The sequence below is a fragment of the Ornithorhynchus anatinus genome, chromosome 5, assembly GCF_004115215.2.
Source record: "Ornithorhynchus anatinus isolate Pmale09 chromosome 5, mOrnAna1.pri.v4, whole genome shotgun sequence".
NCBI classification, from domain to species: domain Eukaryota; kingdom Metazoa; phylum Chordata; class Mammalia; order Monotremata; family Ornithorhynchidae; genus Ornithorhynchus; species Ornithorhynchus anatinus.
The window spans coordinates 94622144-94644551 of record NC_041732.1 but is presented as its reverse complement, the minus strand read 5'-3'; the positions used below and the strand labels follow the sequence as shown (position 1 = coordinate 94644551).

The window sequence follows — 22408 nt, the reverse complement described above, 5'->3', positions numbered from 1 at the left end:
AGCTGTGGGACTGTGGGCAAGTCACTTAACTTCTCTGTGCCTCAGTTCCCTCATCTGTAAAATGAGGTTGAAGACTGTGAGCCTCACGTGGGACAACCTGATTACCCTCTATCTACCCCAGGGCTTAGAACAGTGCTCTGCATATAGTAAACGCTTAACAAATACCAACATTATTATTATTAACATTATTAATATAACAGAGTTGGTAGATCCAGTCCATGACCACAATATGCTTACAGTATAGAAGGCGCTTACAGTCTAGAGTCTGGCAGCAGCTGGGGACAAGGTCTGGACCTGGGCCATGCTGGGAAAGCAGCATGGATCAGTGGAAAGAGCACGGGCTTAGGAGTCAGAGGTCATGGGTTCTAATCCCACCTCCACCACCTATCAGCTATGTGACTTGGGGCAAGTCACTTAGCTTCTCGGTGCCTCGGTTACCCTCATCTCCAAAAAGGGGATGAAGACTGTGAGCCTCATGTGGGACAACCTGATTACCCTGTATCTACCCCAGCGCTTAGAACAGTGCTTGGCACAGAGTAAGCGCTTAACAAATACCCACATGATGATGATGAAACTCCTGGGTTCACATACTGCCAATTCAGGTGCTGCTTCCGATCCCAGGGAATCAGACAGGAAGCTGCCTCTGTCCTTTTTTTTTAAGGTATTTGTTAAGCACTTACTATTTGTCAAACACTGTTCTAAGCGCTGGGGTAGGTAAAAGTTAATTAGGTCGGGCACAGTCTCTGCCCTACATGGGGCACACAGAGTAGGAGGGAGAAATGGTATCAAATCTTTAGAGAAGCAGCGTGGTTCACTGGAAAGAGCCCAGGCTTTGGAGTCAGAGATCGTGGGTTCAAATCCCGGCTCTGCCACTTGTCAGCTGTGTGACTGTGGGCAAGTCACTTAACTTCTCGGTGCCTCAGTTACCTCATCTGTAAAATGAGGATTAAGACTGTGAGCCCCACGTGGGACAACCTGATTCCCCTGTGTCTACCCCAGTGCTTAGAACAGTGCTCTGCACATAGTAAGCGCTTAACAAATACCAACATAAATCTCCATCTTACAATTGAGGAAACAGCCACGGAGAAATAAGGTCACCCAGGAAGCAATTATTCAATAGTATTTATTGAGCGCTTACTATGTGCAGAGCACTGTACTAAGCGCTTGGAATGAACAAGTCGGCAACAGATAGAGACAGTCCCTGCCCTTTGACGGGTTTACGGTCTAATCGGGATTAGATTAGCAGAGTCGGATTTAGAACCCAGATCCCCTGACTCCCAGACCCGTGCTCTTTCTACTAGGCCACACCGCTTCTCTGTCCTTGTTGCTGCATCTGTGGTGCCCTGGCGGAATGGCACCCGGGAGGAGAAGACATAGGTGGAAGCAGAGATGGGGGACTCTTTCCCTCTGCTGCCTCTTCCCCCGAATCCTTTCGTCCTCCCTCTCTCCGAGTCCATCACCGGAGGAGTTAATGTTCCGGAAGGCTTCAGCAGAACAGTCAAGCCTAGCATCCGTGCCTCCTGGCTTCAGGCCCCACCAGCATTTACTGGACTGACCTGGACACTCGGGGGTATTTTATTCAGGGAACCGATCTCTTCTTCAGAGAGGGTTGACATTGTCTTAGTCATTCGGGAACCAGGACAAGTCGTTGCCCCGTGAACGAACATGTGGGCACGCTGCAACTGAAGAAACGTCCAGCCCCAGGGGAACACCCCGTTCCTTTCACAGGAAGTGCTTAGTTCAGTGCTGCGCACACAGTAAGAGCTCGGTAAATACCACTGATGAGGAAATACCATCGATGAAACACAGCTCAATCCCCATTTCAACTCTGAGCGATGGTTGGAGGCCAAGGGTATACTCTGCCAACGTGACCGAACAAAACAGAAAGTCCGGCTTTCGCCTTACAGATCTTGAACTTCAGGGGAAATTACTCTGTGAAAATGTCAAGTGGCAGTGGAAGTTATAATAAGAAAAACGGAAGGGAAGGCTTTCTGGAGCTTTCCTTCCTCTTTATGGTTTAAAAGTCTCGTTCCCTCCCCTCTCCCCACCTCTCCTGACACTTCTCAGCTTCTGCTCTGAAATGGAAGGGGGTGGGTGGGCGTGGGCGAGGCAGGATGATGACAGAATCTAGGATCACCGGCGACGGTGACGTCTCCAGCCAGGAACCCGTGGAGGAGCCCCCGAGGCCGTGGCATCGGTTGGTATTCCCGGCCCTCCCCGTTCATTAACGCTGCCGGCCGGCTCTCTGCGGGTCACGACACCTCGCGTGCTCCGGCTCCTTGTGATGCCTATTGATTCTAGCAGCCGCGCAGCCGTTTCTGCACCAGCCACCCGACATTGCGTATTCCCGGGAATACGTATTGCGTATTCCTGGCATCGGTGCCGGCCGAGAAACACCCTCGCAGTTGGGAGTTAGAGCAGGGAATCGGCGGATGATTGCTCAGATCAAGTCCTTGAGAATCTGTGGCCTCTGGGAGAAATTGCCCCAAGGAAGCAGAAGTGGTGGGCTGGTTCATCTCCCCGTAAAATTCCCAGAGCTTTTCTTTCATTTCTTTCACAGTACTTGGGTACACATCCTGTGGGCAGGAAATGTGTCTACCAACACTGTTTTTTTTTAAATGGTATTTGTTAAGCACTTACTATGTGCCAAACACTTTTCCAAGCCCTGGGGTGGGTACAGGTCAATAAGGTTGGACACAGTCCCTGCCCCCGTGCGACTCACGGTGTAAGTAGGAGGGAAAACAGACATCGAATCCCCATTTCACAGTTGAGGACACCGAGGCACAGAGAATTGAAGTACTTGCCCAAGGTAACACAGCAAGCAATAGGCAGAGCTGGGATTAGGACTCAGGTACTCTGACTCGAAAGCCTGTGCTCTTTTGCACAAGGCCACACTGCTTCTCTCTTGTATTGTGCTCTGCATTCAGTAAATGCTTAATAAATATGATTGATATCCATAATTTATTTTAACGTCTGTGTCTCTTGCTTGACTGTAAGCTTGTGGGCAGGGAATGTGTCTACCAACTCTCCTCTATTGTACTCTCCCAAGTGCTTAGTACAGTGCTTAGCACAGTGCGATATATAGAAACGCTCTGGGCCTGTCACTCCCCTCCTCAAAAATCTCCGGTGGTTGCCTTTCAACCTTTGTATCAAGCAAAAACTCCTCACTCTTGGCTTCAAAGCTAGCTCTCCATCACCTGTCCCCCTCCTACCCCACCTCCCTTCTCTCCTCCTACAGCCCAGCCCGCACCACTCCGCTCCTCTGCCGCTCACCTCCTCACGGTCCCCCGTTCGCACCTGTCCCACCGTCGACCCCTGGCCCACGTCCTACTCTGGCCTGGAACGCCCCTCCTCCTCACATCCACCAAACTAACTCTCTTCCCCTCTTCAAAGCCATACTGAAAGGCTCACCTCCTCCAGGAGGCCTTCCCAGACTGAGCCCTCCCATTCCCTTGCTCCTCCTCCCCTCCCCATTGCCCCTACTCCCTCCGCCTGCTCTACCCCCTTCTCCTTCCCACAGCACTTGTGTATATTTGTACATATTTATTACTGTTTGTATTTTATTAATGATGTGTATATATCTGTGTTTCTATTTATTTTGTTGGTATCGATACCTGTCTACTTGTTTTGTTTCGTTGTCTGCCTCCCCTTTCTAGACTGTGAGCCTGTTGTTGGGTAGGGATCATCTCTATCTGTTGCTGAATTGTACTTTCCAGGTGCTTAGTACAGTGTTCTGCACACAGTAAGCGCTCAATAAATTGAATGAATGAATGAACGAATGCTCTGAATGAAAGGTACTTCCTTTGTGCCCAGTTATCTTCCAGCTGGCAGAATCCTCACAGCCATTAGCACATTGCTATTTACCTAGAAAGAATGCTCTCAGGGAAATCTGTTGGCTCAGTGTTTGCCTAGAGTACCCTTCATGGACAAATGGGCATCTCAAAAAACAAGATTTGAAACTGTTATGCTTTAGTGGTGGCATTTATTAAGTGCTTACCATGTGCAAAGCACTGTTCTAAGCGCCGGGGGGATACAAGGCAATCAGGTTGTCCCACGTGGGGCTCACAGTTTTTAATCCCCATTTTACAGATGAGGTAACTGAGGCACAGAGAAGTGAAGTGACTCGCCCAGAGTCACACAGCTGGCAAGCGGAGGAATCGGGATTCGAACGCATGACCTCTGACTCCCAAGCCCGGGCTCTTTCCACTGAGCCACGCTGCTTCTCTACGTTATATTGGTAGGGGTCAATGGGGTGGGAATGGGTAGAAATAATACTTCCATCCTGGATAGGGAAGTCTTTCTACCAAATCACTCAGTAGTATTTATTGAACACTTATTCTGTGAAGCATCGTGGTGTAGTGGATAGAGCACGGGCCTGGGAGTCAGAATGTCATGGGTTCTAATCCCGGCTCTGCCGCTTGGCTGCTATATGACTTTGGGCAAGTCACTTCGCTTCTCTGTGCCTCAGTTACCTCGTCTGTAAAATGAGAATTGAGACTGTGAGGTCATGTGGGACAGGGACTGTGTCCAACCCGATTTGCTTGCATTCACCCCAGTGCTTAGTACAGTGCCTGGCACATAGTAAATGCTTAACAGATAGGACAATTATTATTATTATTATTGTTGAGCACCGTATTAAGTGCTTGGGGAAGGACAAGGGAGTTAGTAGTCACAAACCGTGCTCTCAGGGAGTTTACAGTCACATTGAGGAGACACAGGCTAAAATAAAGCACAGGTAGGGGAAACAGCTGAGTCTAAAGATCTGTACATATGGGCTGTGGGGATAAGGGTGTGATGTAATCATGGGATAGTTATGTTATTTACTGAGTACAGGGCACAGTACTAAGTGCTAGGGAAAATACAAGAGAAGCAAAAGACAATTTCCCCACCTACAAGGAACTTACAGTCTAATAGGGGAGACAGGCACACAGACTATTTACAAATAGTGGGAGGAGTTGGAAGACCAATGATCAGATAGGGAGTAGAATAAGTGTGTTCGCCAGGGTGAAAAATTAGAAAAACATCCCTTAAGATGGAGCAGGCAGAGGCTCCCCCAGTTGAACCAGGAGCAAACAGGCTCAAAATAGGAGGTCACCCCCAGATGTGAGGCCAGTGAAGACACTAGATGCTTCCTCGTCAGTCAATCATATTTTTTGAGTGCTTACTCTGTGCAGAGCACTGCTCTAAGAGCTTGGGAGAGTACAATATAACAGAGCTGGTAGACCCATTTCCTGCCCGCAGTGAGCTTACAGTCCAGATGATGAGCTTAAAGTCTACAGTTATCAAGCTCCTCTCCAGAGTTTCTGAGACATGGTGGTTTCCTTCACCCCAGAGGAGGGGAGAAGACTCGGAGGCAGATCAAGGCTAGGCAGAGATAGGCCAGATAAGCATCATGGTCTAGTAGAAAAAGCAAAGGCCTGGGAGTCAGAGAATCTGGGTTCTAACCCTGGTTTTGCTGAATGCTTCTTGGGTGACATTTGGCGAGTCAACTTCTCCGTGTCTCAGTTTCCACAAATGTAAAATGGAGATTAAATACCTGTTCTCTTGCCTACTCAGACTGTGAGTCCCATGAGGGGCAGTGACTGACTGCAAACTGATTAACTTGTATTTACCCCAGCACTTAGAACAGGGCTGGACACATAGTAAGCGCTTAACGAATACCATTAAAAAAAAAAGAAGGTGGTGCCACTTGTAGGAGCAAGACCCCTGATTCCTGCCTATTGTTTAGACACCACTACCTATGTCTGTGAATCTAAAGGCTTGGCTTTAGCAAATATGTTCCCAGCAGAGACCCACAGCGGTTCTAGCATGTTCTCGTCGTAAATTTGCCCTCCTAGTCTTCCAAGCAATAACAAGAGTCCCTCAAAGTACTATCCTAGGACCAAGGAACGGAGTAGGAATCTCCATACTTGCTGGAGTTAGCAAACAAAGCCCAGCCAACTTGTACCAGCCAGAGACACTGAGCACCCTTGAAACCCAGCACAAAGAGCCGAATCGAGTAGGACTTCTGGGATTTCCTTCTCCGACTCCCACCTCCCAGTCCTGATTTCCTGATTGAGATGGCTGTTGTCTCAAATGGAAAGCTAACTCTAGCTCAGGATGGACCCCGCTCATTTCTGACAGGGATGTGAAAATGATTCAATCACTCCCTTTTCCTCATCTCAAAAGAATGGGAATCGTAGTGAGGCAGGAGGGTATGGAGAACTATCGGGTATGGGAAAGGGCCCAGGATTCAGCAGGGTTGGTGTAGTTAGAGAGAAAAAGCTAAAGCACTAGTCCCTAAATAAGTAGCAACTTCCCACTTACGGAACTATTCTATTAGGAGCTCCTGGCACTTTGGGGGAAACAGCTCCTTGTGTGAACATTAACTCTGTGCCTTCTGGACAGTAATAATAAGAACAACAATAATTGTGGTTTTTGTTACCAATCCCTGGAATAGATAATCAGGTGAGACTGAGCAGCCTGGCCTAGTGGAAAGAGCACTGGGCCTGGGAATCAGAAGGACATGGGTTCTAACCCCAGTTCTGCCACTTGTTGGTGGTGTGACCTTGGGCAAATCACTTAACTTCTTTGTTCTTCAGTTGCCTCATCTGTAAAAATGGGGATTAAGACTGTGAGCCCTGTATAGGACATGGACTGTGTCCAACCTTATTAGCTCGTCTCTACCCTAGTGCTTAATATGGTGCCTGGCACAGAGTAAACACTTAACAAACACCCTTAAAAAAAAAAATCCAAAACACAACTCAGTACCCATTCCACTTGGGGCTCATAAAGTAAGTAGGATGGAGAACAGGTAATGCATTCCCATCTTACAGTTGAGAAAACTGAGCCCCAGGGAAGTTAGTGACTTACCTCAAATCACACAGCAGGCAAGTGAGAGAGCCAGAATTAGAACGCAGATCCTCTGACTCCCAGTTCTGGGCTCTTTCCCCTAGGCCATGCTGCTTCTCATTCATTCATTCAAGTGTATTTATTGAGCGCTTACTGTGTGCAGAGCACTGTACTAAGCGCTTGGAAAGTACAATTCGGCAACAGAGACAAACCCTACCCATCAATGGGCTCACAGTCTAGAAGGGGGAGACAGACAACAAGACATAACAAGTAGACAGGCATCAATAACATCAAAATAGATCAATAGAATTACAGAAGTCCCCTGTGCCTTCCTTTGGTGGGATTTTCTTTGGAATCAGTGAGTATCGGTGGCTTGGATTTCAACCCTCATGATGAGAATCAATATGTGGCTGGTTGTTTCCTCTTGTTGAATCATTTTGGGACAATAGTAAACTTTTTTTTAAGCATGTAGTGGTAATAAAATAAGCCTTTCTCTGCAGTAGGAAGACAGAGTACCCTCAGTCCTCGGTACTTTTGCTCTGAGGAGTTTGACATGATGTGTAACAGGATCCATCAGTCAATAGCATTTACTGAGCACCGTCTATCACCCATGTTCCAACCAGAATCCCTCCCTGTTGAGGTTGGGTGGGCAGAAGGGTGCAGAAATCTGTTTAAGCCATTCAGAGCCATTTAGTTCAAGATAGAGAATATGGCCTATTGGTTCCATGATTCCTACTATCCTTGGGTGAGCACATAGAACGAGCTTGGCAGTTGCAACTTCAGAAAAGGAAACACGATACCCAGGAATTTCCCAGAATCCCACTCTCCACCATTCCTACCATCCTGGAGGGGAAGGGGGAGGGGGCACACAGGACCAAGTTTTGTACTTGAATCTTCTGAAAGTGAAACATGATGCCTAGAGGTGGAAGATATTTGTCCAGGAATCTCCCCGAGTTCCAAGAGGATGTTCATGGCTGGTCTCAGTTCTTTTTGATGGGCTGTCCCTCCCTCATCAGGTTGTGAGGGGAAGCCCAGGCCCAGCCTTGCAAAAAGACCTCAGGGGAGCAGGGTGGGATCTCTGCTCTGGCCTCATGCTCCCACAGATTCTACAGGCACCGAACTATGTTTGTGGAGAGGGCACAGAACTCCCCATTTTATCCCATCTGAGCTCACTGGAAATATTGTCCCTCCCTACCCTTCCACATCTCCACGTGTAGGTCCAGGACCTCCGAGAGTCTCCTTGAAATCTCTTCCCCCAAGATTTGCAGTGTGTCTCGTTGTACACTTGGGGTATAAACAGAGTTCTAGACCAGTGCACTGTTTCTTTCTCTTGCTGACTGGCTTTTCAAAAGAAATAGGAAGTGTCATCCTTGCTCTCTGGGTAGTTGGCTTGTTTCAGTTCCAGAAAGAGTTATTTTTCCATTTGGCGTGTGCTCTTACTCTGCAGTTTCCAACTGTAAAATGTTGTGCAAAACCTCTGCCTATTTTAGTATGCTGTTCACATTGACCCTGGGGCTACTTGTGCTATTATGGCTCTCTGTGGACTTGAATGTAACGAAACTCCTGTTCAGTACCGTGGTGTAGGCCAGTAGTATGATCCCAGACAGCAGATCCTATTATCAGGCTCATATTCCTGTGAGAAGGTCCACTGGATGTGTATTATATTTTAAAATCTTATTGTAAAAAGCAGTTTAGTCACTGAGTTTCAGATAGCCGATATAATTTGCATAAAAGATGAAAATGAAACAGCCTGATTTAAATCCAGTAAATTAAAGGCTTGTCTTCTGTTCATTTGCTTCCTTGTGAAGGTATTTTCAGGGGGTCTGTCAACACTGAATGATTTATGCAGATTGGATTATTTTTGCTTTTGGAGAGAGGTTTTGATTTGCGAATGTATGTATAATTAATTTCATTCAAAACCTGCCTATAGTCATTTTAGCTTGATTTATTTGGAATAAATTGAGCATTTCAACAGAACTCTCTGTCTGGGGCTTTGAAGCTGCTTCTAGAATAAAGAGTCAAGTTTAGAATAAACATTACATTTTCACATAAAATACAGCTTTATGGATGAATATGGCAATTCAAAAAGCAGACTCCTGTTAGAGTTAAGTATGTGGTCTTAGGTGAATGTAATAAGTGAAGAGTAATTATTGGCTGAGGGAGGATCCTTAAAGGGTAATCTATTTTTAGAATATAATAAATGAGAATTAGATTAATTATTAGGTTATAATTTATTATAATAAATTAGAATCAGCATGGAGGAGATAAAAATTCAAAACTTTACCAGACTGCTCTTCCAATCAGTCTGTCCTCTCCCTCTTCCCTGGAACTCCTTCCCTCTTCATAGCCAACAGGCCGCCACTCTCTCCATATTTAAAGCCTTTGGAAACAGGATGAGGTTGAGGAAATGGAGGGAAGAGAAGTGTAATTCCTCTGATCCTCAAAGACAACCTCAAGTTACTACAGGATCAACTGCTATAAAGCAGAAATGATAACACATTTGCTCAGCGTATCCAGGAGGAGCTTTAGTGGAAGGAAAGAGAGAAAAATCGGACAGGCGACGGCTTTGGTAACTACATAGGAATCTCCTCTGAGAAGCTCTGGAAAAGCAGCAATATTGATCTGGGGTTTTTTGAGTGGCTTTTAAATGCTGTCATTGCTCTCTGAACTTTGCACATTGATTTACACCTGCAGGTAAACAGCTCTTGGTACTGAGCGTGGTTTTGTTATGGCTTGGGAGCTGAACGAAAGCAGCCTTGATGGGGATGCGAGGGATTCTGAAGGATGCTTTTTGATAAATGTCAAGGTTCCTGCTCCCGGATGGAGGGTGGAGTCAAAGCAATTTAAATTGGCCTTCTTAGTTCCAAACTTAAGTGGTTGCAAGAATTGCCTCTCTCCCCAAACCTCAGTGGAGAGCAGTATTTAGGTCCTGAGTTGGTAACCTGCTCTACCTCTTTAGGACGGTGTTTAATTTTCCCTGGTCTCATGTGTGGGGCTTTCACAACTCTTCCCTGGAGGATCTCTGTCACACCATGATCCTACAGTTCTCCCGCTGTTATCCAACCATGTTGGAGGGTGATTGGTCGGGTCACCTGCACCCAGGACCGGTGGGAAGGCTTGCCCCTGAGTGATTTGAGATTTACACTGCTTCCTCGACTTCCTACCTCTCCCATTAGAGAGAGCCTTTCTGTGATGTCCCTTCCAGCTGTAACATGTCACAACTGTAAAAATGTGAGAGGGTCTCACCCACCTAAAAGACATTCACCCCCTGGCACCTAACAGGGATTTAGGGCAAAAAAAAATTCCAGTCCCCTGAAAGATGCCCAGGGTTTTCCCCCCTACCCGGGGCCTGGCCCACTTTTTCATGTGGCAATGTTTGACTATTCCAGTAGTGTACATGATTCAAGTGCTCATTGGCTAAACTACATTTGAATGGATTACAGGTGTGCCTTGTCGTCCGTATCTGTTCACCCTCTGCTGAAGGGATTGATTTGAGGACACGCTCATGAGCCACGTCGTCTGATTCCTATAAACAGGATCTGATTGATTGAAGCAACTGCCACTCACATAAAATTTTCCCCTCCCACTGCTACTTTTCAGACATCAAACACAAAATAGTGTTGTCATTTGTTAAGCACCTACTGTGGGCCAGGCACTGTACTAAGCACTGGGGTGGATATAAGCAAATCAAATTGGACACAGTCCCGGTCCCCTGTGGGACTCACAGTCTCAATCCCCGTTTTACAAATGAGGTAACTGAGGCCCAAAGTGAAGTGGCTTGCCCAAGGTCACACAGCAGATAAGCAGTGGAGCTGGGATTAGAACCCGTGACGTTCTGACTTGCAGGTCCGTGCTCTATCCACTGTGCCGGGCTGCTTCCCACTTGCTTGAGTGCTTACTATGTGCAAAGCCCTCTACTAAGCACTTGGAAGAGGACAATATAACAATAAACAGACACATTCCCTGCCCACAACAAGCTTACGGTCTAGAGGGAGAGACAGACATTAGTATAAATAAATAAATTACAGATATGTATGTAGGTGCTATGAGGCTGGGAGGAGGGATGAATAAAGGGAGCAAGTCAGGGTGACGCAAAAGAGAGTGGGAGAAGAGGAAAGGAGGACTTAGGGAAGGCCTGTTGGAGGAGATGTTTCTTCCATAAGCCTTTGAAGGAGGAGAGAGTAATTGTCTGTTGGATTTGAGGAAGGAGGGCATTCCAGCCAGATGTAGGATGTGGGAGAGGGATCAGCAGGGAGATAGATGAGATTTAGGTACAGGGAGAAGGTTGGCATTAGAGGAGTGAAGTGTGCAGGCTGGGTTGTAGTAGGAGAGTAGCAAGGTGAGGTAGGAGGGAGCGAGGTGATTGAGGTGATTGAGGCTTTAAAGCCAATGGTGAGGAGATTTTATTTGATATGGAGGTGGATGGGCAACCACTGGAGTTTCTTGAGAAGTGGGGAAACATGTCCTGAGCAGTTTCATAGAAAAGTGATCTGGGCACCAGAGAAAAGTATGGATTGGAGTGGGGAGAGACAGTTGACTGGGAGGTCAGCAAGGAGGCTGATACAGTAATCCAGGCAGGAGAGGGTGAGTGTTTGGATTCATTCAGTTGTATTTATTGAGCGATTACTGTGTGCAGAATACTGTACTAAGTGCTTGGAAAGTACAATTCAGCCACAGAGACAATTCCTATCCACAGTGGGCTCACAGTCTAGAAGGGGGGAGACAGACATCAAAACAAGTAAACAGACATCAATAGCATCAATATAAATAAATAGAATTATATATATACACATCAGAACAAGTAAACAGGTATTAATAGAAATAAATAGTATTATAGATATGTACATATATACACAAGTGCTGTGGGGCAGAGGGGTGGGTAGACCAAAGGGATTAAGATGGTAGCATTTTAGATGGAGAGAAAAGGGTGGAAACTCACAACACCTCTCTGAGTTATTCCTCTGAGTTATTGCTCAGGCCAGGGGATCTGGGGGTTGTGTCTGCCTCCACCCCTGTAAACCTCATAACACTGTGAAATAACTTTGGGAGTGGGGTAGAAGGGGTCGTGGTTGTCAATGCCTGCACAAGTCTCACGGTACCGTATATTGGCTCCTCAGGGGTTGCGGTGGGGTGGGGGTGGGGGAGTTGCGCTTCCCCACCCTCAAAGGCCTCATAATGCGACTCTCCGGCTCCTTCTGTACAGGTCATGTCTGCCGCCACTGCCCCAGAGAGAGAGGAGGTGGAGGAATAACTGAAACCACTTTGCTCCTGCTCCGTGGAAGGGGTTGTGCCCACCTGGGTTTTCCCTCCATAACCCCGAACCCCATAGCTGCTGCCCCTCCCGGGGGCAGAAAAGAGGCCTGGGGTGGGGAGGGGTGCTTTGGGAGGGGTTGTGTCAGTGAAGGGGGACAGAGAGGCCATTGCGGGAGGGAAGGGAGCCAAACTCACCAGAATGTGTCACTTCCCTCTTCCCCGGCTCCGGCCCCTTATCACTAGACCAGCAACTAATGGAAATCACTTAGATTGGATGAGGTGGCAAGAAAATGTGGCAGCTTATCCATTTATCTAGCACAGCTTTGCCACGTGACAGCATTGTAGTTCATAATAGTGGCATTCCTTCAGGGAAACTTCCAGTAATCTTGTCACCATCACACTCCGAACTCCTCTCTGGATCCTCACAGGAATAACACTGAACCCTTCTGTCCAGGAAGCACAGTCGCCTGGGTTCTCTGTACTAGAAGTATCTATCTGTTAAGCACTTATTTTGTGCCAAGCACTAAGCTAAATGCTGGGGTGGATTCAGTACAATCAGATTCAACACAGGTCCGGTCCCACATATAGGGCTCACAATCGAAGTGTGTGGGAGAACAAGTATCTTATCCTCATTTTACAGATGCAGTAATGGAAGCACAGAGAAGTTAAGTGACTTGCCCCAGGACACTCAGCAGACAAGTGCCAGAGTTGGGATTAGAACCCAAGTCTTCTGACTCAGGTCTATACTCTTTCCATTAGGCCATGGTGCTTCTTTAATGTGGAAAAGGGATGCAAGTTTTTACCAAGGGAGCTTGGGACTGCACTTTATTCCTGGAATTCAAGTTCCCTTTAATGGAAAACTGCAAACGAATTATTGGCCTCTCAGGTAGACCACAGGCTTTGGACTTGGCTTGGTGCCTCATTTTTAGGTGGCCTAAGGCATTTTTGCGACTATACAGAAATGAATAAGGCATAAAGAAAAAGGGTCTTTCGTTTGAATGACTCTCCTCCGAATGGACCAAAACAATGTACCTTGAGAGAAATTGTCAGCCACATTGCAAAAAGCCCAATATAATTAGACAGTGCTGCCAAGTGATTGGACAGTCACAAGGCCCCAGGAAAGGAATGTTAGAAATGTAGAAATAGGAACTGCCTTGCTCCAGATTTGACAGGGCTACTTGAGTCCCAAGAGAAAAAATAAATAGTCCACAAGCTGTCTATTTTTCTAAACTCTTAAAACTAAACACACTCCGTTTCCGCCCATGTCCCTCTTCCTTTAAAAGACCCTAGCTCTTCTTTGGCCAAGAATGTTCCAGCTCTGGATCACATTTCTGCATACCTTGAACGTAACCACTGTGCTCTGATTTATTTCCAGGATACTGGGGTTGGGAAATCGAGTATAGTTTGCCGATTCGTCCAGGATCACTTTGACCATAACATCAGCCCTACGATTGGGTAAGTGACCTGGACATTGTCCTCTTTTACATTCTTTCTTTCATGCTGTTCCAAAGTCAGCAGTGACCTAGAGAGTTCATCTTGTCCATCCCCTTGCTTTCAGACCATAGATCATCCCAGATGGGTGACAGTCTATTCTGTTTTTAAAGTCCTTCAGAGAAAGTGAGTCCACAATGTCCTACAGTAGTAATATTACTTAATTCAATCATATTTATTGAGTGCTTACTGTGGGCAGAGCTCCGTACTAAACACTTGGAATGTACAATTAAGCAACAGATAGAGACACTCCCTGCCCAACATCGGGCTCACCGTCTAAAAGGGGGAGGCAGACAGCAAAACAAAACAAGTAGATAGACATCAATAGCATCAAAATAGATAAATAGAATCATAGATATATGCACATCATTAATACAATAGAGTAATAAATAATATATACAAATATTAACAAGTGCTGTGGGGGAAGGGGAAGGGGGTAGAGCAGAGGGAGGGAATATGGGGAATGGAGAGGGGAGGAGGGGCAAAGGGAAAGGGAGGGCTCAGTCTGGGAAGGCTTCTTGGAGGAGGTGAGCCCTCAGTAGGGCTTTGAAGAGGGAAGAGAGTTAGTTTGGCGGATGTGAGGAGGGAGGGCATTCCAGGCCAGAGGTAGGATGTGAGCCGCGGTCGACGGCGGGACAGGTGAGAATGAGGCACAGTGAGGAGGTAAAGGCAGAGGAGCGGAGTATATGGGGTGGGCTGTAGAAGGAGAGAAGGGAGGTGAGGTAGGAGGAGGCAAGGTGTAATTTTGGTACTTGTTGAATGCTTACTGTGTGCCAAGGACTGTACAAAGCACTGGGTTGGATAGAAGATAATCATTTTGGAGAGCTTAGAACAGTGCTCCGCACATAGTAAGCGCTTAACATTAATTAATTAGTTTAATTTGAGTCCCAGGTGGGTCAGGGGCTGCCTTCTTGGCACATAGTAAACCCTGAACAAATATCAAGTATCATGATTATTATTCTTATTATTGTTATTTTACAAATGGGAGACAGGCACAGAGCAGTAAAGTGTCTCGTCCAAGGTCACACAACAGGCGAGTAGCAGAACGTCTTACACCCCACTGTGTCCCTCAAGCGTCCTCCCTGTTGTAGTGACAATCTTTTCCTTTCATTTAATTATCGAGGGGATTTCTCTTCACAACAAACCCCATCTCTTTACAGGCAGGTTCTGTGGTGACCTGCCTGTGGAGTCAGCACTGGCAGGCTGGTGGGATGTAAGCTCATTGTGGGCAGGGAGTGTGTCCGTTTATTGTGATATTGAACTCTCCCAAGTGCTTGGTACGGTGCTGTGCACACAGTAAGTGCTCAATAAATACAATTGATTTGACTGAATGACTGATCGAATGACTAGATTTCGAATTTCCTTGTGCCTTCTGGGAAGCTGCCTGACTGGAACAACTCCCTTCTCTACCTGCTTTATGCCCTGTGCCAGCAAGGTCTGGGAGTGCTCGTTTGCTGGGGGAAAATTCTTGAAATCACAGATGTGCTCTGTCATGTTCATGAGACCTGAAGGTGCGTGAGACCTGTAGGGAGGGTAAAGGCTTGGAGGCCAGAAAGGGAATTGAGGAAGAGCAACCGGGAGAAAGAATGGCTGCTACATTTTTTTCTTTTTCACAAAGCTTTTGGGAAGAGATGTTTATGAAAATATGAACTTTTACATGTTGGATCTTCCTTCTCTTGATTTCTGTAATGAGCATTCTTTTGGTTTTCCCGTAGTTTCTATAAAATGCCTTATCTGGTGATGTGGTTTGGTGTTTTGGGCTCCAGTGGCTGTTCCAAACTCAGCGGGGATAGGGAAGAACCAGAAGTACTCTGATCTATAAATTCTTTTTTTTTTTAATTTCCCCCCCTCCCTTTCGGGGGTGGGATTACCATGGGACGATCATGTCCTGGTTTTGGGAGTTTGGGGGAGCCTTGCCATTGCATTGAGGGCCCCAGTTACCCTGGCATGGCCTTAGGGTCTAGGCTGCAAGGGATCAGCCCCATACTTCCAGCTTCTCCTCTTTCCCCATTCCCATCCCAGATCAAGGAGTCAGGAGTCTCACCCCGAACTCTGCTGCATTTGCCTTTGGTCAGAGTGGAGTCGTCACTGGCAGGCATGTCCTGAACCTCAGGGTCATCCTTCCCAGATCAACTGCCAAGACCCCTACCACAGAATCACTCCTCCAAGCCTTTTTTTATGGCATTCTTTTAAATGCTTACTGCATGCCAAACACTGTCCCAAGCTTGGCCACTTGTCTGCTGCATGACCTTGGGTAAGTCATTTCACTTCCTCCCTGCCTCACTTACCTCATCTGTAAAATAGGGATTAAGGCTGTGAGCTCCAGGGGGGACAGAGACTGTGTCCAACCTGATTTTGTATCTACTCCAGGGCTTAGAAGAGTGCCTGGCACAAAGGAAGTGCTTAATAATAATAATAATAATAATAATAATTATGTTGGTATTTGTTAAGCGCTTACTATGTGCCAAGCACTGTTCTAAGCACCGGTGTAGATACAGGGGCATCAGGTTGTCCCACGTGGGGCTCACAGTCTTCATCTCCATTTTACAGATGAGGTAACTGAGGCACAGAGAAGTGAAGTGACTTGTTCAAGGTCACACAGCTGACAAGCGGCGGAGCTGGTATTAGAACCCATGACCTCTGAGTCCCAAACCTGGGATCTTGCCACTGAGCCATGGAAGTACCATAAAAAAAGCAATAATAATAATGTTGGTATTTGTTAAGCACTTACTATGTGCCGAGCACTGTTCTAAGCGCTGGGGTAGATACAGTGTAATCAGGTTGTCTCAATGGGGTAGATACAAGATAACACGTAGGACATAGGCCCTGTCCCACATGGGGCTCAAAGTCTAATTGAGAGGGAGAGCAGTTATTGAATCCCCATTCCATAGATGTAGAAACTGAGGCACAGGGAAGTTAAATGACTCACCCTAAGTCACACAAGCAGGCAAGTGGTAGAAGCAGGATTAGAATACAGATTCTCTGAGTTTCAGGCCCATGGCCACTGGGCCACAGTGCTTCTCAACCAGCTTTGTCCCTGGTTTCCCACAAAATCACTTTCTAGAGCTGCTTACAATTAGCTGACTGGAGTTTCTTCTTTTCCTTTTCCCTGCCTATCCTTAGGGAAGGCACTTTTGAGTGGCGAAATGTCCCCAGTAGAAGGGAGGGGAAGAGAGATAGTTTGTCTGGGCAATAAGGGCAGGGATATTGCTCTTGTTACTCTGAGTCTGAAAAGGAACAGGGCCAGAAATAATTTTTCTAAGATGAAATAGAGGCTGATCTTATTTTTATGTGGGTTTGGGCCCCGGAAGACTTTGGCTCTGCTCGATTGAGTGAGATAGGAGAAGAAATGTTAATGCTGGCTGCCCAGGTTTTATTTCTCCTGGGAGATTTAGAAGCTCTGTCAGTTAATCTGTGAGATTGTAGCAATATGTTTATCTAGTCTGGGCTCCAGATCCGTGGCTTCTCCCCATTCCCTCCCTGGTTCCTTGCATACTTTTACAGAGACACAATTATCCTTATCATTCAAGATAAGCAAGATGAAGCAGCAGGATTTAATGAATAGAGCACAGGTCTGGGTGTCAGGAGAACCTGGGATCATTCATTTATTCATTCATTCAATTGTTATGGAGCACTTACTGTGTGCAGAGCACTATATTAAGCGCTAGGGAGATACAATACAACAATAAACAGACACATTCCCTGCCCACAGTGAGTTTACAATCCAGAGTGGGCAAGACAGACATCACTACAAATCAGTAAATTACAAATATGTACATAAGCGCTGTGGGACTGGTAGTGGGGAAGAGCAAAGGGAGCAGAAGGGAGTGGGAAATGAGGAAAGGGGGACTTAGTCTGGGAAGGCTTTTTGGAGGAGTTGTGCCTTTAATACGGCTTTGAAGTGGAAGGACAGTAATTTTCTGTCAGATCTGAGGAGGGAGGATGTTCCAATCCAGAGGCAGGATGAGGGCTAAGGGTTGGTGGCAAGATAGGCGAGGTTTTAGGCATAGTGAGAAGGTTAGTATTAGAGCAGCAAAGTTTGCGGACTGGGTTGTAGGAGGAGAGTAGCGAGGTGAGGTAGGAAGGGGCAAGGGGGTAGAGTGCTTTAAAGCCAATGGTGAGGAGTTTTTGTTTGATGCAGAGGTGACTGGGCAACCCCTGGAGTTTTTCAAAGAGCACGATGACATGTCCTGAATGTTTTTCTAGAAAATGATCCGGGCAGCAGGGTGAAGTATGGACTGGAGTGGGAAGAGACAGGAGGTTGGGAGGTCAGCAAGGAGGCTGATGCAGTAATCCAGACGGGATAGGGTGAGTGTCTTAACATAGTAGCAGTTTGGATGGAGAGGAAAGGGTGGATTTTAGCTACATTGTGAAGATGAGACCGACAGGATTTAGTGACAAATTGAATATGTGTGTTGAATGAAAAAGAGGATTCATGGATAATGCCAAGGTTACGGCCTTGTGAGACAGGAAGGATCGTGGTGCTATCTACTGTGATGGGAAAGTCAGGGTTTGGGTGGGAAGATTAGGAGTTCTGTTTTGGACATGATAGATTTTAGGTCATGGGAGGACATCCAAGTAGAGATGATGTCTTGAAGGCAGGAGGAAATGTGAGACGGGAGAGAGTTCAGAGATGTAGATGTAGATTTGGGTATCATTTATTCATTCATTCAATTGTATTTATTGAGCACTTACTGTGTGCAGAACACTTTACTAAGCGCTTGGAGAGTACAATTCAGTAATACAGAGCAATCCGTGCCCATGATGTGCTTTCAGTCTAAAAGGGGGGAGACAGACATCAAAACAAGTAAATATTCATTCATTCATTCATTCAATAGTATTTATTGAGCACTTACTATGTGCAGAGCACTGGACTAAGTGCTTGGAATGGACAAATCAGTAACAGATAGAGACAGTCCCTGCCCTTTGATGGCCTTACAGTCTAATCGGGGGAGATGGACAGACAAGAACAATAGCAATAAATAGGATCGAGGGGATGAACATCTCATTAAAACAATAGCAAATAAATAGAATCAAGGTGATGTACATCTCATTAACAAAATAAATAGGGTAATGCAAATATATAAAGTTGAGTGGACGAGTACAGTGCTGAGGGGAGGGGAAGGGAAAGGGGGAGGAGCAGAGGGAAAGGGGGGAAAAGAGGGCTTAGCTGAGGAGAGGTGAAGAGGGGGTAGAGGGAGCAGAGGGAAAAGGAGAGCTCAGTCTGGGAAGGCCTCTTGGACCTTAAGTAGGGTTTTGAAGAGGGGAAGAGAATTAGTTTGGCGGAGGTGAGGAGGGAGGGTGTTCCAGGACCACGGGAGAACGTGGCCCGGGGGTCGACGGCGGGATAGGCGAGAACGGGGGACGCTGAGGAGGTGGGCGGCAGAGGAGCGGAGCGTGCGGGGTGGGCGGTGGAAAGAGAGAAGGGAGGCGAGGTAGGAGGGGACAAGGTGATGGACAGCCTTGAAGCCTAGAGTGAGAAGTTTTTGTTTTGTGCGGAGGTCGATAGGCAACTGGAGGTTTTTAAGAAGGGGAGTGACATACCCAGAGCATTTCTGCGGGAAGATGAGCCGGGCAGCGGAATGAAGTATAGACTGGAGGGGGGCGAGAGAGGAGGAAGGGAGATCAGAGAGCAGGCTGACACAGTAATCTAGCCAGGATATCACGAGAGCCTGTACCAGTAAGATAGCCGTTTGCGTGGAGAGGAAAGGGTGGACCTTGGCGATATTATAAAGGTGAGACCGGCAGGTTTTGGTGACGGATCGGATGTGTGGGCTGAACGAGAGAGCCGAGTCAAAGAAGACACCGAGGTTGCGGGCCTGAGAGACGGGAAGGATGGTCGTACCGTCCACAGTGATAGGGAAGTCAGCGAGAGGACAGGGCTTGGGAGGGAAGATGAGGAGCTCAGTTTTGGTCATGTTGAGTTTTAGGTGGCGGGCAGACATCCAGGTAGAGACGTCTTGGAGGCAGGAGGAGATACGAGCCTGAAGGGACGGGGATAGGACAGGGGCAGAGATGTAGATCTGTGTGTCATCTTCATAGAGATGATAGTTGAAGATGATAGTTGAAGCATCAACTATCAATAGGCATCAATAGCATCAGTATAAATAAATTGAATTGTAGATATATACAATATACATCAAAACAAGTAACTAGGCATTAATATAAATAAATGGAATTATAGATATGGCATATATACACAAGTGCTATGGGGCAGGGGGATAGAGCAAAGGGAGCGAGTCAGGGTGATGGGGAGGGAAGGGGGAGCTGAGGAAAAGGGGTCTTAGTCTGGGAAGGCCTCTTGGAGGAAGTGAGCATTCAATCGGGCTTTGAATGGGGGAAGTGTGATTGTTTGGCTGATTTGAGGAGGGAGTGCATTCCAGGCCAGAGGTAAGATGTGGGCCAGGGGTTGACAGCGGGACAGGCGAGAATGAGGCACGGTGAGAAGGTTAGTACCAGAGGACGAGTGTGAGGGCTGGAATGTAGAAGGGGGCAAGGTGATGGAGAGCTTTGAAGCCAACAGTGAGGAGTTTTTGCTTGATACAAAGGTTGATAGGCAACCACTGGAGATTTTTGAGGAGGGGGGTGACGGGCCCTGAACGTTTCTGTAGAAAAGTAATCCGGGCAGCAGAGTGAAGTATAGACTGAAGTGAGGAGAGACAGGAGGATGGGAGGTCAGAAAAGATGCTGATGCAGTAATCCAGTTGGGATAGGATGAGTAATTTTACTAACTTGGTAGTGGTTTGGATGGAGAGGAAAGAGCGGATTTGGAGATGTGAAGGTGAGAGCTGGCAGGCTTTATTGACGGATTGGATATGTGGGCTGAATGAGAGAGCGGAGTCAAGGATGACACCAAGGTTGCGGGCTTGTGAGACGGGAAGAATGGTAGTGCCGTCCACAGTGATGGGAAAGTCACGTAGAGATGGAAGTTGAAGCCATGGGAGCGAATGAATTCTCAAAGGGAGTGGGTGTAGATGGAGAATAAAAGGGGACCCAGAACTGAACCTGAGGGACCTCCCCAGTTAGAGGGTGGGTGGCAAAGGAGGATCCTGTGAAGGAGACTGAGAATGAACGGCCCGAGAGATAAGAGGAGAACCAGGAAAGGACAGAGTCAGTGAAGCCAAGGTTAGATAACATTTCCAGAAGAAGGGGGTGGTCCACAGTGTCGAAGGCAGCCGAGTGGTCGAGGAAGATTAAGATAGAGTAGAAGCCATTGGATTTGGCAAGAAGGAGATCATTGGTGACCTCCGAAAGGGTGGTTTCTGTGGAGTGAAGTGGGCGGAAGCCAGATTGGAGAGGATTAAAGAGAGACTTGGAGGAGAGGAATTTGAGACAGCAGGGGTAGACAACTCGCTCAAGAAGTTTGGAGAGGAATGGTAGGAGGGAGATGGCGATAACTGGAGGGAGCCATGGGGTCAAGGGAGGGTTCTTTTAGGATAGGGCAGATATGGGCATGTTTGTGAATAGTTAAAGATGAAGGGAGGGGTTGAGAGTTTTGATAAATTGCAAAGGAACAGGATCGGATGTGCAGGGGGAGGGGGTGGCTTTTGAGAGAAAGCAGGAGAACTCTAGAGATAATGCTGGGAAGGATGGCAGAGTTCAAGAGGGGGCTGGAAGGGGGAGGGATTAAGGAGTGGCAGGGGCAATTTTAAGGAGCTCACACCTTGATAGTGTCAGCTCCCCCTAGACTGTAAACTCACTGTGGAGAGGGAATGTATTTGTTATATTTTGTTGTTTGTTGTACAGTGCCATGTACAAAGTTAGTGCTCAGTATATACATTGATTAATCCCGGCTCCTCTACTTGTCTGCTGTGTGACCTTCAGCAAGTCCCTTAACTTCTCTGTATCTCAGTTACCTTATCTGTAAAAAGTGGATTAAGGCTGTGAGCCCCATGTGAGACATGGGCTGTGTCCAACCTATTTAGTTTGTATCTACCCCAGCCCTTAGAACAATGGCTGGCACATAGTAAAACCATGAAAAAAAATATTAGCAATGTGCTGCAAGGAAGGAGACATCCAGTTTTATAATCTGGAAGGATGAAGGTTTAGGATGGTGCTTGGCTGTAGTAAGCACTTAATCTCACAGTGAACTCTGGCTTCCCCAAATTCAGTGTGAAGCATCCTCCATCTAGTGTGTAAATTCGTTGTGGGCAGGGAATGAGTCTATTTATTGTTACAATGTACTCTCCCAAGTGCTTCATACAATGCTCTGCATACAGTAAGTTCTCAATAAATACGATTGAATGAATAAATATGATTGAATGAATGAGTGAATGAATGAATGAATGATAGGGGTATAGAGGGGGTCGTCATTGTGGGCTCTGGGGGTGGGGAAGTTTTCTGGGTCTCCACCTCTTCCTGCATGCTCTTTTTCTTTTCCTCCCCATCTTCTAGCTCTTCTGTCCCCTCCCCCTCCATCTCCTTTTAACTACCTGGTAGCCCCTCACCCCAGCTCCCGGGCTGGAGTTCAGGCCCTAGCAGCGATGGCTGCTGAAACTAGCTGCTTTCTTGGGTGCCAATCCAGGGCCCCAACCCACAGTCCCTTGATGCCGCCAAAGTCTCCGTAACATTTCCGGGCTCAGACATCACCAGTCACAGAGCCTGGGCTCCCGCCTCATCCTCAGCCTTCTTCACCCTACTGTTGGCTCCTCTATTGCCACCCCCTCCATCCAGCCCCATTCTGTCAGCTTCTCCTCCCTTTCCTGCCATTTTCTCTGAGGTGCCTCCTTTTACCTTTCCATTCTCTGTTTTCACATTCCTCTCTTCTGGGATGCAGAATGCTGTTCTCTCCAGCCCAGCCCAACTGTAAGAATTCCACGTCTCCTAGGAAATA

At 47.0% G+C, this 22408-nt stretch overlaps 1 protein-coding gene across 1 annotated transcript in view; it reads left to right on the top strand.

The window, feature by feature from the left end:
• Positions 1–22408, top strand: part of RAB31 (RAB31, member RAS oncogene family) — a 165174-nt gene that overhangs the window by 59788 nt on the left and 82978 nt on the right. Inside the window, exon 2 of the mRNA XM_029065627.2 lies at positions 13460–13539. Within this exon, the coding sequence (XP_028921460.1) occupies positions 13460–13539 (80 nt within the window). The remainder of the gene's footprint in view (positions 1–13459; positions 13540–22408) is intronic.